This window comes from Strix uralensis, chromosome 4 (assembly GCF_047716275.1).
Source record: "Strix uralensis isolate ZFMK-TIS-50842 chromosome 4, bStrUra1, whole genome shotgun sequence".
NCBI lineage: Eukaryota > Metazoa > Chordata > Aves > Strigiformes > Strigidae > Strix > Strix uralensis.
Window position 1 is genome coordinate 31057404 of NC_133975.1, and position 16888 is coordinate 31074291.

The window sequence follows — 16888 nt, forward strand, 5'->3', positions numbered from 1 at the left end:
CGGAGTTTTCATGAAAGTTTTTTGGGTTGGGTTTGGTATTTTTTTTTTTTTAAATGTTCTCCCCCTGCAGTGCAAAACTCCCCGCTTCCCCCCTTCCTCCCCCTCGCCCCTGCCATATGGCTAACCTCCCCCTCCCCTGCAAGGCTGGTGAAATCAGGAGGCAGAGACTGGCCCCCCTGCCTGCGTAAGAGCCTCCCGCCGGCGCGCTCGCCTCCGGCCGCGGGGCTGGGGGCGCCGGGAGAGCCAGGGCGGCTCTTATTCTGAAGGGGCCGGAGGGGGGCTTCATTTCCTGACAGCTATTTACTTAAAGCAAATGATTAGTTTTGGAAGGATGGACTATAACATTGAATCAATTACGGGACGCGGTTTGTGAGACCATTACAGTCGGATCGGGAGGGAGGGCGAGCGGGAGGGAAAGAGCGCGGCTGAGCGGGGAAAGTCACAAAAGACGTGGACATATTTTGGATATTTTACAATCTGCAGGATTTGGGCTGCGGATTATAAGGGAGAAGGTAAGAGGTGAGGGGCATTTTACCCATCTTTTTATTTTTTTCATCTTTTCTCCCGCTTCTGGTTTTTTTTGTTGTTGTTTGTTTGTTTTGTTTTGTTTTTCCTTTTCTCTCTTGCTTTTTTCCCCTTCTATATATTTGTTATTGGTTTGGGTATTTTTTTTGTGTGTGTTCCTTTTTCCCCGACGCTCCGAGCGGGCTGGGGGGCTCCTCCCCGCGGGGCGCAGGCGGCGGGGGGCGCGGGCGCTGGCGGCCCCCGCGGAGGGGAGCGGAGAGCCGGCGCTCCGCGGGCCGTCGGGGCGCGGCGGCGGAGCAGCGCGGGCAGCGCTAATGACAAACACATTGGGACGGCGGGGGCCACCGCGCCGCATTCCTGCCGCGGGGGCGGGAGCGACCCGCCGGGGCTTCGCGGGCAGCGGCGGTGCCCGCCCGGGGGGGACGGGGGGACGCGCACCGACAAAGTAAGCGGCTCCCCCTCTTCTCGCATCCCTTGCTTCCCTCACCCCGCTGCTCTCCCGTCCCTTCCCCCACCCTTTGTTTTTCACCACCTTCCCCTCTTCAGATCCCCCTTCCCACCTCACTCCCCCTGACCGGGTAGCCTAAAATGCTCCGAGATCTCGGGCGGGGGCACGCACACCGCCACCCCAAGGCAACCCGATCTCCATCCCTGCGCGCCCCGTCTTTTTTTTACACGTCTCAGCGGAAGGGAAGATGCTGAATTTAGGCAGGACTGGTACCTGGAGCCTTTCCAGCTTACAGCCCCCTCTTGCAAGGGAAGCGCCAGCCCCGCCGCACGCCCCGCCGGACTGCTGGAGCCCACCGCCTCCTACCCTGGGGGAGGGCAACGTCTTCGCGGCCACCGTTTGGATTTTGTCAAGCGCGGAGGTTGCAAGCTTGCCAGCCTCTGCCAGGCTGGAGTCCCCTGGAAAAGTCCTAGGAGCAAGTAGGAAATGGCTTTTTGGCTGTCCGCGGCATTGCTCAACATTTTTGGACGCGGATACCGCAGCCCAGGAGCCGTTCCAGAGAACAGGACTTGGACAGCTTTTTCTGGAGCCAGCAGCGACAGCTCTAGCGAGGCGGCAGCAGCAGCCCCGGGGCGCAGCCGCCAGCCTCCGGGGCTTGCTCGCATCCCGGCGGGGAGGCGGCCGCGGGGCAGAGACGGGGGCGATCCCCTGGCCCCCGCCCGCACCGGGGGCACGTTTCCAGCACCCCTCGACGGCATTTTCGGCGCGTCTCTTGCGAATGTTCCAGCTCCCTGGCGCTTCCACGGGGCCCAAGGCTGCACGCCCGGGGCGGGCAGGGCATCGCCTCGGCCCGGATCGGCCCGACGGACCGGTCCGCAGGGCTGCGGGGACATCGCTCTCCCTTGGTCCCACAGCTCCGAGCCGGGGCACAACGTCTGTCCCCCGCCGGGACTCCCGCCTCCCCTCCGGACCCCGAGCCCTCGGGGTCCGTGCCTCGCCCGAGGGGGAGGGCTGGAGAAGAAGCTCCGGGTCTCAGCGCCAGCAGAATTAGCCAGCCCCGGAGGGAAACACGGCTTCGTTCTGCCCCTCTCCGTCTCCACTACCCTGCTTTTCTTTTCTCCTGGCTACCTCTCATTAAAAAAAAAAAAAAAAAAACAACAACAAAAAATTAAAAAAAAAAATCACTCCAGCTTGGCAAAGACTTTCCTATTGTTTCCCAGATAAATAGCGAAGTGGCTGGGAGTTGCCATCTCTGCTAGGTTCTCTCGGTGTCCCGGGCAGCCTCTGATCCGCAGCGGCTCCAGCCGTCGGGCTTCGCCGAGGGGCCGCGGAGCGAGGGGCAGCCGCGGCAGCGCCGCTTCCCCGTCCCTGGGGGCTGTCGCTCGGGCTCCCCCCGGGCAGGCAGGGTCTGGCAAGCGCCCGCAGTCTGATGGGGGCTGGAGAGTGTGAATGTAACCCTCCCCCCGCCGCCATCCCCACCCCAGTCCCGGCTGGCTGTAGGCGACCCGCTGTCTCCCCGACGGGGCGCACCGGGGGAAGGGGGGCGTCTTGTTATGCCCTCAGCATCTCCCAGGGCCGATACAGAGCCCAGCTGGGGTCCCAGCTAGGCTGCCTTAACTCCTTGTCCCTGGATGGGGCAAGAGGCGGGATCAAAGCAAGGAGACGGGCATCAAAGGTTCCTCTGTCATCGGCTGATCAAAATCTGAACTGTGGAGATCCGACTTTTAACTCTCGGTCTAGAAACGCTAGGGAAAGATCTCCCAGCAAGGGACTTCGGTTTTAGCTTCTAGTTAACAAAGAGCATTTTAGAAAGGCCCTCAGCTACACAGCGGTTTAGCCAACCTCAAAGCTTGGGAAAAAAAAAAAAAAAAAGTTTGAGGAAAAATGAGACCGCACAAAGCACTGGGATTTAGGAGTCCACAAGCAAACCAGCTCTCCCAGCCTGCAGGCGCTCTCCCGCTGCTTTAAAATGAGCCCCCTTGTTCTGGCACTCCTCTCCAGGCACCAAGGGGCAGGAGGTGTGCCAGTCCGGCTGCCATCGGGCACTGGGGCCATCTTTGCTGTTATTTGCTCATGGATGTATGGGAAATCTTCATGCGGCTGTGAGAGTAATACATAGGTATTAGGTTTCAAGCAAGCAGGAAGTATTATTTTAATAAAATACCTCTCTGCAGTACTACAGTATTGAGCTACGATTCGAGTACAATGTATATAGACAGGAAAAGTCTTGCAAACCCCAGACCTTGCTGGTTATTTCCAGTTGGTCTAAAACTGTGCATGAAATGTACAACTTTACACAAACCTCTCTTCGCTTGCATCCTTGGATCATCATGGCTACAATGGCATTACTTCTGCATGTGAACTCTGAAAATTTCAATAGAAGATGCTTGCTTTGCTTGTTTTAAAGACTAAGGAATGACTTGTGAGAGATTATTTTTCCTGGTGGTGGCAAGAATTGTTGATAATTTTAAAAAAGCAAACAAGTAAGCAAACAATCCTTTCTCTCCCTCTTGCCTTGCTCTCCTGCTTGACTCATCTCTTTCAAGCCAATAAAGCTTTGCATGGGCACCCAAGGGAAAAGTTTGCAACAGCTAGGATTCCTAGCTCTTGTGGTCAACAGGGGTGGATTGGTTTCTCCATGCAACACTTCTGAGAACTCGAGTTGGGATCTGAGGTGTTCTTTGATTTGATCCTGAAAACCTGAGTGATTTGTATTCTTTGGAAGTGCCAGTCTTTTTGTCTGTTTGCTGAGACAGTCTGGAAAATCCTCTTTGGACCGGGTGGGAAAAATTAGACTGCAAATTTCCTGCCGCCTTTAGATTCTAGACTGGTGGTGTCTGTTCTTGAGGGTTAGACTGAAGAATTGGGTTGACTAGAAGGCTCGTCGGGTAGCAGTCATCACTGTGTGTTCTGCAGAACCTGAAGCGCTCTGCAGGAGCCCAGCACTGGGCTAGTCTTGGTGCATAGTTATTCCTGCGTACAGGCTATGCTGGATGCAAATACTTGTAAAGGGATGTGGAACAAGCCTCCTTTTAGGAGAATATTTATGTCAGTCCTTTCCACTGAAGAAATTTTCTTTTGTTGTTTGAGCCTTTCCCCAGTGAAACCTTTGGACCCACCTGCTAGTGTTACAGGGCAGTTCTGCTCTTGTGGAGAACTGAGTTTGCAGTTTGGGAATTGAGAACCAAGAAATGTTTAAGGACGTCCTGTCTGAACATTTATGTTCAGCTAGTGGCATATACCACAAGGAGGAAATGTTTCCCTCCTTTCTTGGGCTGGCCTTAGCTCTTCCTGGAAAAGATCAGTCTTCCCAGAAGGACAGACTGACACTCTGACAAAATCACCATTGAAATTATCCAGCCCTCTCATAACAAGGATAATCACATCATTATGTGCCAAGATTTGCAATCCAACTACTGTCCTATCAGTTATACAAATACAGAGCAATAGGGACCAGTTTGTCCTTTTTTTTTTTTTTTTTTTCCCTTAAATCGGTGAACTCGCATGAAATCAAAATATAAGAAATTTGAAATTTAAGTTGATCCAGGGGACCCAGTTTAGATTCCATCTGCTACGTTGGAGATTAGCATTGCCTTCTGCTAGACAAGAAATTTGGCTCATTAACGTGGATCAACATTGCCATCCTGTGGCCAAGAGGATGAACTGTAGTGATTGGGTAGCTGGCGGGAAATCAGTCTGGTAGTCTCCAGTCTTCTGGTAGACAGGCTAGTTTTCTGTCTTGAAAGAGGTCTTTGTTTGATTTACAAGAGTATGAAAAAATATATACCGTTGGCTCTTCTTGGTTCACCACCATGCTTTCTCTCTAGGTCATGTAGAGCTGTCACCTAGGCATATCACCGTTTTCTAAACACATTTCCACTGGTTTTCTGGATATTGATTTTACTTTATTTTCTGTGGCGCAGTCAATTAAATCCTTCTTGGTAGGAAGTCAGCGCTTGGCAGTGAGTGTTTGGAAGATTGACTCCTCGCTGATAACAGTTCTTCAGATGTTATTTTTCCTGATTTTTTTTATCACTGAAGCACACAAGAGAGATACCAGGATTTCAGTCAGATCCTTTCAAAACCCAGTGGTTAAAGTTGATGCAATGACTGTTTTACCCTGGGCAATCAGCCTTCCCTGCAGAGAGTTTGGCAAACCCCTCATGGCATCATCTAGCTTTCGCTATACATGCCCATGTTTCTATTTTAGCTAAGAATGTTTAAGGTATGCAAGGAATTAAGGTTATTAAGGTTGGCTCAAACTTACTTTGTATGTGTGCTGTCAGTGCTGCATAAATCTACTGGCTTCAGTGAGGTTGCATCAATTTATGGTTTGATGGAGCGGTGTTAGGAGCTGAACATGATGGATTTGCTCAGGGCTGAGATTTGGATGTTTTAGGATGAAGTGGACTGCTTTGCCATAAGGAAGGTAAAAAAGCCAAATAAGTGCGTACAAAAAATTAGGTGATCATAAATAAACAAAAACATGATAAGTGTACCTGCTTGGTGTTGTGGGAATGACTAAACTCTCTCTTGCCCAGAAGTGTGAAATTTTACCTGTGTTAAACCTTGACTCCAGCACTGACATGGGAGGATATGCTGGTGATGGGACTCCAGCTTGCTTAAGTCAGATGCATGATGTAACTAAATCCAGTTCAAATAGATTTTGCATACAGATGATGGTGAATCCTTCGTATCTTATTCTGTCTTTCACAGTGAGGAAGTGTTGCTCTGGGTCTTGATGAGATTAACGGGTCATTGAGGAAAGATCAAAGCTCTGGGTTGTGAAAGAAAATGCAAATTTAGTGAAGTTCTTGTGTTTTTAAACTGCAACGGTAGATCGAGGGACTCAGCTCTTAGTGATTTCTACGGCAGCCCATTAAAGACAGCAAATTCGAAGTAGCACTGTGGAAATGCCATTACCTGTACTTACAGTAGTATAGTCGTGGGGCTTTGGTCCTCACACACACAGCTCTGCAACAGCGCAAGTCCACTTCAGCAGAGCTGCTGCAGACTGATATACAAGAGATGAGCTAGGTTTGTTTTTTTCTCCTTCTGTGCTGCATCACTTGCACTGAATAGTCTGGAAAAACAACACAAAAGGGGGAGGAAATTTGGCAGACAGTGGGGTAACATTGTCTTGTGGATCTTGGGAGGCTAGGAGTCAGATCAGTAAAGCAGAGCAGGGTAAGTCTTTAAAGATTTACAGTGGGTTACTTTATCAGAAAAATATACAGAATATAAGTGTGATGAAAATGAGTAAGGAGGCTGAAACCAAGGGACTTCTTTGATATCCGAGAGTCTGTTATCAATAGGAGACAGATACATAAACACATGGCAATTATTGCTAATTGAAGACTCAGGCAAAATGCCTTGTTTCTGCTAGAATGTTGTCAGCTGAATTCCTGAAGTTATTTGTACATTTTTTTGAGGCTGGTAGTTTGTAAATCTAATCCTGGTTCTGAGACCTTTATGTTTAATTCAAGTATCAAACACTTTTTGCTTTGCAAAGTATGCTGTATACTCTGCACATTGGGAGAGGAAAGTGGGACTAGTTCAGAAACACTCCTTGGCATGTTGTAAACATTTAACTCCCATATGGCACTGGCATAGTCGTAATAACTATATGCACCTACGTGCTTTCCTATCTCAGCATCAGGAACTGAATACCAGAGGTGAATAGAAACTCTCCAGAGCCTTTGAAAAGTAGTCCCTGTCTTGGCACATCATCCTTTATTTCACTGCTTGGTCTGTGTTTCAGATTAGGGGCTCTTCCATGCAGTCTTTTTTTTAATCTATATTGTTTTTGGGCCAAATTCAGTTACTATTAAAGTCACCAGCAAAATGTCCTTTGATTTCAATGGGAGCAGGGTTTGCAGGAGCTTCTCCTCAGGAAATTATCTAGCAGGGTGCTCAAAGTTTTTAAGTAGAAATATCATTAGATGGCACAAAAAATATATAGATGCTTACTGCCATTGTTGCCTCTTTAAGACTGATGCCTTAGGATTATGTGTTTGAAAGCTGAAATTACTGCGTGTGATCTATGACTCTCCACACTGTTGGGGAGAAGAGATGCTTTGCGAATGGCAGCGCTGGCCTACAGCCTGTCGTGGATTTATTCCACTAGAAAATTTCAGCATATGTTTTAAATAGCCTGTCTCTCGATCAAGGGAATTCTTGCTAAATAAGCAATAAACACTATTGTATTGCATTGTATTCAGTAAGCTATATATATGCATATGTACAATGGCAAAACAAAAATATCACTCAGGATCGTACTATTTGTAATAAAAGTAGCTTTAAAATATGCTTTTTCTCCCATAAAATCTGCTTACAGCTAAAAGGTCAGAACTTACTGCATAAAGCCATTGCGTTCTCACTGATGCCTGTGAGGCTACCCTCTGTGCAGGGTGTTTCTGTGGGCTCAGTCCCAGAGGCTGCAGTGGGCAGCAGAGCTGCTTGCAGGCTGTTTGAAAGGGGGGTGTGCCAGGACTTGACTTCTTAACTGCCAGTGGAGAGGAGGGGTTATGGTGCCTTAGCTGTGTTCCCCGTGCAGGTGATGTAGTCCCATGTACCTTGTGGGACGTGGTGACATGAGTCTCAATGGGCTGCGGGTGCAAGATGGGGTCCCTGGCCTGTGCTAGGGCACTGCAGGAGAGGGGTCCTGAAAACTCTCATACCATTGTCAGTCCATTAACTGGCTCCTTCTCGCCTTCTTTCTGTTTCAGTTGTTGGTAGATATGGGTACTTCCCCATGGATGTTCCTGATCCTGGGATGTTTTCTCACAGGTAATGTTCCTCAGTCCTCTAAGCCTCTCCACCCCTATTCCTTTCTAAATTTATATTTAAGCTTGCTTTCATTCTGCCCATGACAATAAATGCCAAATAGTTGCCAGCTGACTACAGACTCAGTTTTTCTGCCCTTCCCTTTGGTAGGCTAAGACCTACCAAGAAGTCAGTACTTCTGCTGGCCTGTGCCGGCCACTTTGGCACCCCTACAGCTGCTGTAACCTCCCGCATGGGCTGTCTGCCTGTGCAGGGAAAGTGAGCCTGCTTACCTCCAGCTGTCCCAGCCCTGCCCTACTGGGGTTTCTCCAGCAGCATGGTGCAGGCAAGGCTGCCTGTGTGGGCTCCCCATGTCCTCCCACGCCACACCACCTAACCGCACTTGCCGGGGCTGCCTGCCGAGTCTCCCAACATCTGCCGAGCGAATGGTGCTGGGAGGGGAGGGCAGGGTTTGCCACAGGGTGCCAAATATAGAAAGGGCCCGTAGACTGAGATAACATGTGCAGGAGTGAGAAACTGGTTTCAAAGACAGTCTGGATTCCTGTTGCTGGTTTATTGCACAAAGCCCACTTACACGTCATGGGCCTACGTGCTTGTTTACTGTGGACTACCTTATCCGTTTTGTGCAGGTCATTTGATAGACTGAAACAGCAAATCTGTTTCCCTGGTGAATTCCCCGTTTTTCTAGGGTGTGGATCCTCTAATTTTCCTTCTGGGAGTTGGATCTGCACCAGCCCACCTACAAATTACCTAGACTTGCAAATCTGAGCCTGTAACTGGAGACTGCATCTGAAAACCAGTGACATCTACAACATCTAGTTCAGCGAATTACAGTTTTATTTGGCTATAAACCTTCCATACATTTTGGCTAGAGGTAGACCTGATGCACAAATTTTCAGTCTAAGCCCCTGCTCTGGCCCTTTGCAAAAACAGAAAACAGATGTAAAATGCAGGTGTTGGTCTTGGGAAGTGGTTTCTGACTTTCACTTGTGAGCTTACTCAAAGGCTGACAGAACTGCTGGTTTCCTGACCATTGCTGTAAGGAGCTGTAAGCTGCCCCTGACCCACCAGCCAGGGTGCGGGATTCACTGGTCTGCAGCAGAGACTTCCCCACATTTGGGGCTGGAAAGTTGAGGTGTGGATTTGGAGCCATCTCTAACTTCACCTCTGTCTTTCACCTCTTGATTTGACAAATAGAAGTCAGCAAGCAAACGCTTAGCATTTCAAAGGGAAGCCGTTTGCCATTCATTGAGCAAGGCTCTGGCTTTCAATGAGAGCAAATTTCCTGGGACATCATTATGCCTGAAATAGTCAGAAAAACAGCTGCTCTGGATCCACTCTGTTTTCTTTCGCATCCCTGTGCTGAGACTGTTCTGTGTGTTCATATGTTATTTATTGATGTCTTTTTGCAGGACCGTTCCTAACATTTTGCCAGCTTCCTCTGCCGACTATTGTTCCCAATAGGAATGAGATGGTGGTACAGTTGAATTCCAATTTCACACTCAAATGCTCTGGAGACAGCGAAGTGAGCTGGCAGTACCCAGTGACAGAGGGAAGCCACAGGATAGACATTAGACATGAAGAAAACAACAGTGGCCTCTTCGTGACAGTGCTCGAAGTACGAAATGCCTCAGCTGCTCACACGGGCTTGTATGTTTGCTATTACAACCACACTCAAGTGGAGGATGGGGAAGTGGAAGGGAAGGACATCTACATCTATGTGCCTGGTAAGTGGGGGATGCCACAGCCGTACCCAGAGGTTTGGGTGGGAGAGCTGAACTGTGGATGTTCAGAAGAGGCATATTGCTGGTGGCAGTTTGCTGTCAGAGGAAGATAAATGACTCCAGGGCCATTTCCTAATGTGTAAATCAAGACCAATCCCTGTGAGTCTATGGATATATTCCTCTTTCTTTCAATTGGTTTTCACTTTTTTGGTAAGAGTTTTAGTTCTCAAGATGAGGGGTGAATTTGTAACTTCAGAGCTGAGATCTTCTGACCACCAGTGGCTGGGCAGTAGACCCTGCTGGACAGGTCAGCTCAGCTGTGGGAGTATGTCCAGCCTTCAGGTTTGCCTGGCCCCCAAGTGGAGATTAACATCAACGCCAGTCCTTTCAGCAGTGACTTGGTTGGATGTTTTGGGATGTGCACTCATGAAACCAATGTCATGTCACACTAAAGCTGTTGCCAGATGAGGAAGGCCATATCTCATTTTTAACCTGAATTAAGCATGAACTGAGAACTGGAAAAAGCTCCTGTGTGCACAGGGCCTGGGAAACATAAAGCAACAGAGATGTTTTGGGGGTGGCTGCCACAAGGGAGGGTGAAATAAGAAGGGTTCTTGCTGGCCAGTCTGACACAAGATTAAAAACATGGTGCTACCATGCAGTGCCCTGTAATTTTCAAAGCAAACACAGCCTTCCCAGACCCTGCGCCGCCTTTCTCTTTAGTGGTAGAAAACCTGTTGGACCCAGAAGAAATGGCATCCCTTCTTTCCAGAAGCATCTATTCCCAGCTTTGCCCTCCAACTCCCTTGTTCCAACTGGAAATCTGTTTAAAGGCTTTCCACGTTATCCATGGGATGAAGATCTTTATTGTCATAGCTGAGATAGGCACCAGAAGCTGAGACACAACTGACTGCCTTTGTAAAGCCCTGTCTGGATGTTTCTTCGGCGTTGGCTGGGGTTCAGGGGATGAGTGGTACAACTGCAGGGCCAGGAGAGATCAAACCAGTAGATTTGTAGTAAATATTTAGAACAGGAAACAAAAGAGAGAAGACATTGCAAATCATCCTGCAAAACTGCAAGGAAGACTGTGGAAGGGGAAAAAGTAGGGAAGAAAAAACAGGACTTGTTTTAATGGCTATTTTGCAGTGGTATTAAGATTTTGCAGTTCACGATGTGTGATTCAAGGACACTGATTCTTCCAAGGCTTTTTCTCCACTTCCCACAACAAACGTAAAGCGTTTGCTTTCATTCTTGAAGCAAGATGTTTCAGCAGAGGCTGCAGGCTTTGGCACATGTGTCTCAATTTTCAAACAGCTCTAACCAAATCACCAGAAGATGTTGTTGGCGTTAAGCAGTCTTCTAACTCACTCAGTGAAGGAATATAAAGGCAAAAGATGTAAGATTTCTTCAAGAGGGCTTTTTGGTTTGGTTTTTAAAAGCCTCTAGACATCAGCCTACCAGATTTGCAGGGCAGAGACACCCTGTAATTTTTTCCACTTGCTAACCATCAAGATGTCATAAATGCAGAAACATATCCTTTTCTCCAAATTACAGAGAATGTTTCTGTTTCCACTATAAACTTTGTCTTTACAATTGTTTTTCCTGCAATGAATTAGGAGGGCAATGGGTGGCAGCAACCCTCTTTAGCCAAGGAGGATTACGTTGAGACTTCACACAATATCCTATTTTCAATAACAGCACACAGAAAACCAAACTAGGTGAATCCTGTTTCTGTTTTAAATTACAGTGGGAAAATGAATACATGGAGTTGGCAGCGTCTTTGGGATGGAGTGCTGTGTTTGGAATATTTCTACAAAGAGCCTGCCAGTGCAGCAGAAAGTCTATTGTTGGAGGGATTTGGATTGCTATTTATTAAATTTTATTATAAAGCTTTGCACAGAAGCTTCAGGCTAACGGGGATTATTTGTTTATTCCGAATGGCCAAATGGAGATAATTTGAGGGCTATGCTTCTCAAGTTGGCTATGTTATGCAATTATGTTTTAAACTCAGACTTTGGATTGGCTGGGTAGGAGATTTGGCATGTATTTTGTTGACTTTAAAAGAAGTAAAACTACCAGGTGTTTGTTTGTTTTTTCTGGTTGAATACCATTTATTTTGAAAACCACATGCTGTGACCATAATTAACTATGTCTCATAACTGTAATGTTGGACATGTTAGAAATGCAAGAAGATAAGTACCTTGAACTATTTTTGATGAAATGTGGCTTTAATGTATTCAACAAAAACAACATGAAACTGATTTCTACTTTTTCACATGGAAAGGGTTTGAATTTTTTTTTAATTTTTATTTTTTTATTTTTGTACCATGCCCTACATGCAATCTCTGAAAAAGTGGGGTAATATACTGTACTAGTTTCAGTTACAATCTGTAAGTGGTCACTGATACCCAGTTCTTGTACATGGACTTACTACAAACAAGGTAGTGTAAAATTACCTCTTGTTTTTTACAGACCCAGACATGCCTTTTGTCCCTTCTATACCAGAAGACCAGTTCATCCTAGTAGAAGAAGGTGATCCCACCGTTATCCCTTGTCGGACGAGTCACCCAAATGCTCAAGTGACTTTAATTAACAGTTTAGACAAGGCTGTCTATGCTTTCTATGACAGCAAACAAGGCTTCATAGGGAATTTCCCTGCGGGCTCATATACATGCAAAACAACGGTTAAAGGTGTGGAGTTCAAGTCCGATGAGTTCCTCATCTATATTTTAAGAGGTATTTATTTCTGTTCATTAAAAAAAAAAAAAAGTGAGAATGTTCAGCCCAGTTCTTTCCTCACACTGTAAGAGCCATATTAGCACCAGCATCACAGGGCTATATCATATGTTTCACCAATGATGAGCTCCTTGTTTCTCTGGCAGTGTTGCCAGGTACTTAGTTGGTGCTTTACTTAGCAGTTACACACAATTTTGATGAGAATAAAGTGTCCTTAACTTTATCTCCTCTCCCAAATGGTTGCAAGAAAAATCTTCCATAATCCATGTATTTTCATCCTGTTTGCTGAAATGGAACGTAACTTAAAGGACTGGTGTTTCCCTGTGGCTTCAAACTGTAGGTCTTTGGGTAGTCTGAAAAACAGCATGATTAAAATATTTTGAAAACAAGGTTTTTATTGGCCAGAAAGGGATTCTCAAAGATAGTCACTGATTAGCAAAATGGGAAACTGCTTTTATACAGAGTGTCTTTTCATGGGGGCATTTGAGATAGGAACTTCCAATGGAAATTTTATGCATGGATCATTTCTTGGTGGGATTGAGTTCAGTGTCTGTACACTTCATGCTTTAAATACAAATCATTTCTATCAGTATACATCAGCAGCACTTTCCCAAAATTTTCTAGGTAATTCCTCAGTAAAGGAAGCGAAATGGAAATCTCGCCCTCAAATTGCACCTTGTGAAAATGGCATGCTTTTAAAAACTAAATCTCACTCTCTCTCTTCTCTTAGCTACTTCACAGTTGCCAGTTGAAATTGAAGCTCTTAAAACTGTCTACAAAACAGGCGAGACCATCGTAGTAACTTGTGTGGTCTTTGACAATGAGGTGGTTAATTTACAGTGGAATTATCCTGGGAAAGTGGTAAATCTCTCTTTTTTTTTTTTTTTTGTTGTTGTTGTTGTTTGAATGTTTGTAGTTACTTATTGGGGAAGAAGGTGGGGTTGTAAAATATTTTTCTCTTTTCTGAATGGGAACAGCTGAGGAGAGAAAGCAAAGTAATTTCTTTTAATTTAGATTACCACAAAAGACAGACAGTCCCAAAAGTTAGAGTTTGCTGTCAGTAAGTATGCAAAGCATGAGAAGAAGGTGAGGTATGACTAGGAGTTCATCCTCTGAGGGAGGAATGCTGTCTCTCAGGTCTTGTGCTGGTTCAAAAAAAAAAATGTGGAAATAGGAAGATCTAGGAATGTGTTGGACATCTGCATAGAGCTCTGCTGCTGAAGGTCTGAACCTCTAAAATAGGTCTTTTAAACTCTGGGTTCTTGGGCATAATAAAGGGCAATGAAGAATCAAGTCCATAGTCTTAATTGTTTCTCATTGTGCAGGTGTAAATTAAAATGACTCTTACACTCACTAGTGAGAACTGTCTAGTAAAAAAACCTTAACACTTTTGGAGAATCTTGGAAATTTTCAAACTGGTGTAACATCCTTCTGCAGTGAAAATTATTATTCAATGAAACTTGGTTAGAACTAGTCCTGGCCAAGGGAGAATTTCAGAGTATCCCATGTAAAAAGGCTAGTCACTGAAGGAATAGAGTAGTTGAAGTGTACTTAGTTGTGATACCAAATCCCAGTTTTTATTTAAGTTAAGACCGCAAGAGGAAAAATGGTTTGAGAAGGTTTTGTTGTATTTTCCATGTTACACATCATAATCTCTGCAATATGCCACCTTTCAAAACTAGCCCCAGCATATCTTTTGTTCAAGCCTCTCATGGTAACATGGTCTACAATTCTCATCATCCTTTTATTTGCAGGAGTCTTCTTGCCTAAAATTATTCTTGTTTTGAGAGCAGGCAGAACATAGCATCTAGCAACTGGTTACTCGGAGGGGCTAAAAATTCACCCTACTTCATGGGAACTGAACAAAGAAAAGTCAAACAGCTTTTATGTCTGAGGAGAAGGTAGTACATAAGCAGTAAAATGCTCTTTCAGGCTGCTCACTCAAATTTTGAATGGTATTTGTTTTAAGTGAACAAAATATGAGCTCTCAACCTCCTCACCCTTCTGTGTCTGCCCCCAAAAGGGTGTATTTTTGTAGACACACCTTTTGTGCCTGTGGCTGAAAAATACATCCCTGACTGAGTAAACAGTTCTTCTGCCATAGAGGGTTTAGATGGTTGTTCTCACTCCAGTAGCATTATAGATTCTCAGTGGTTTTCTTTCAGCTCAGTAACTTAAGTAAGGTTTTTTTTTCCTCCTTCAAACTACAGAAAGAAAAAGGTCTGATAAAACTTGATGATATCAAGGTCCCATCGCAGAAGCTGGTTTACACTCTGACCATTCCTGAGGCATCAGTGAAAGACACAGGGGATTATGAATGTACAGCTCGACATGCAACCAAGGAGGTTAAGGAAAATAAGAAAGTAGTCATTACAGTTCATGGTATAGTCTGATTTTAGTGTCCAAAAATTTTTAACACATTGGAAAACACCATTCTTGAAAAATCCTGCACAGTGTTGTTTACTCAAGGCTTTTTCATTTACAGAAAAAGGCTTTGTTCACCTGGAGCCTCAGTTTAGCCCTCTGGAAGCTGTCAATCTACATGAAGTCAAAAACTTTGTTGTTGATGTGCAGGCATACCCAGCACCAAAAATGTACTGGTTGAAGGACAACGTGACTCTGATTGAAAATCTTACTGAGATTGTTACTAGTTCCAGCAGAGTCCAGGAGACAAGGTAAAAATATTCTTCTAACCCTTACTTTGCCATGTTGATTTGAGTTTCTCCCCCAGAAACCTGGGCATTGCTCCTGCTCTTGTTTTCCACCTCAGTTTGTTGCTTCTTCCTCAGTGGCATTTAAAAATAATTTCTTTGTCTTCTTATTCCCTTCATAACATCAATCTCTCCAAACCATAGAAATCTTGGTTTCTGAGCACTAAACCTCTTCCATCCCTCCAACATGTCTCCACACCAATAATTTCTAGCTGTTTTCAGTAATACCAGGGGCTTTGTCAGATCCCTGCAGACTATAACTATGTCCACTTGTTTCTCAGTTGTATGTTGGTAGTTATTTACTGCTTGAGTAATGACTTTAGTTAAAGGCATGCTAGAAATGCTAAATGTCACTACATTATAATCTGTACATACCCAGATTACATGTTGCACCAAAGTGAATTTTTTTTGTGCCTGCTTTAAAAACACAAACAAAAACTCTAATTTCTGCAGGTTTCAGAGTATATTAAAATTGATCCGGGCCAAGGAAGAAGACAGTGGATACTATACTTTGGTTGCTGAAAATGAAGATGAGATTAAAAGATACACCTTCTCCTTGCTAATACAAGGTAAGGAGCCCCAAAGCCTTGCCCACCAGAACTGATGACGCACAGCAAAGTCTTGATCCACTTACACATTGGATTGCCTGGAGTATGGAGATAAGAAAGGCGTGAACTGCGGTGCCTGGAGGAGTGCGTGTGTGCCGAGTCCTTGGAGCTCTCCTAGCCTGATCCTGGCTTTCACTTCTGCACTGGCCTTTAGCCAAAAAGAAACTTTATCCTCCTGCCTAAGTTATTCCAGCTGACAGCAGGGACGATAGCTCATTTACTATGACATGAGGACGTGGCATAACCGCAGCACTTCCTTTTCATGCCTCTAGCCTAGGATCTGCTCTGTCCTGCAGGAGATAAGGACCTCCTGGACAAGGCTGTGTCTCTAGCTGTTGCTAAGCTGTTGGCCAAACAACACCTGTCCTACTTTATTTGAAATTTCAGACTGGTTTTTTTGTAGACCCTGATGAATATTTTAACAAACTCCTGACTCCTTCTCAGTTCCAGCCTTGATCTTAGACCTTGTGGATGATCACCATGGCTCTGCAGGTGGGCAGACAGTGAGGTGTTTGGCGGAGGGGACCCCACTTCCTGATGTGGAATGGCTGGTTTGCAAGGACATTAAGAAGTAAGAGGAGTGGGTGCTTTCTTATATAAAATATGACTTGTTCTGTCCTTGATTAGCTTAACATTTTTAGTTACTGTACCATGTTTTCCTCGTCAAGGACCAGTAAGCTCTAGATAATTTTTTTATTTTTAGAGGCACGTCGCTTATATTTCAAGAGAAGTTGTCAGTGCCCTTCCTATTGCATCCTGTAGGAAAAGACACAATGCATTAATTCAGGAGGTTTCTCTCATAAAAGCTTTGTGTTCAACAAGCAAACTCAGCAGATTTCACAGTCCTGGTTTGAGTAAGGATCTTGAGAAGCAGCTGTCCCTCCATTCAGGGAGTTCTTATTTCACAGATAGTTCAGTCTGACTCATGAACACTCCTGTGTGCTTCTAAATTTTCACTTGTAATTATTTCCCTGCTAATTATAATTTTCACCTTCAAAATATTTTAGACATGTGAAGTAATTACTCCTGTTTTTGCTAGTTCTAGACTGGGTCTTTCTGTGACTACTGGGAGGCTCTTTTTTCCTTGGGAGGTTATCACCAGGAAGAGGGGGACCATGCATGGAAGAAGGTTAGGAGCCCTGGGCACCTCCCAGCTGTGTTCTGCTCTCATTGTGCTAAAATCTCCTGCTGTCTGGTGGGATGATTGTCCTCCTAGCCCTGCTGCAGGAAGCCTTGTACAGCACTAAGGATTCAGAGAAAAACAGAGATTCATCCAGTACTATAGCTATATCACTATACATAGTGACACCAAGGTATATCTATACCAGACCTGCTTGGCTGCATTGTCAG

At 45.4% G+C, this 16888-nt stretch overlaps 1 protein-coding gene across 1 annotated transcript in view; it reads left to right on the top strand.

Annotated features, from left to right (window-relative positions):
• Positions 1-419: 419 nt before the first annotated feature.
• The window catches only part of PDGFRA (platelet derived growth factor receptor alpha), a 34657-nt gene continuing 18188 nt past the window's right edge, over positions 420-16888 (top strand). The window contains exons 1-9 of the mRNA XM_074866207.1: positions 420-512; positions 7702-7762; positions 9172-9486; positions 11956-12219; positions 12950-13080; positions 14430-14601; positions 14705-14894; positions 15384-15499; positions 15983-16109. Coding sequence (XP_074722308.1) covers positions 7714-7762; positions 9172-9486; positions 11956-12219; positions 12950-13080; positions 14430-14601; positions 14705-14894; positions 15384-15499; positions 15983-16109 — 1364 coding nt within the window. The 5' untranslated portion in view covers positions 420-512; positions 7702-7713. The remainder of the gene's footprint in view (positions 513-7701; positions 7763-9171; positions 9487-11955; positions 12220-12949; positions 13081-14429; positions 14602-14704; positions 14895-15383; positions 15500-15982; positions 16110-16888) is intronic.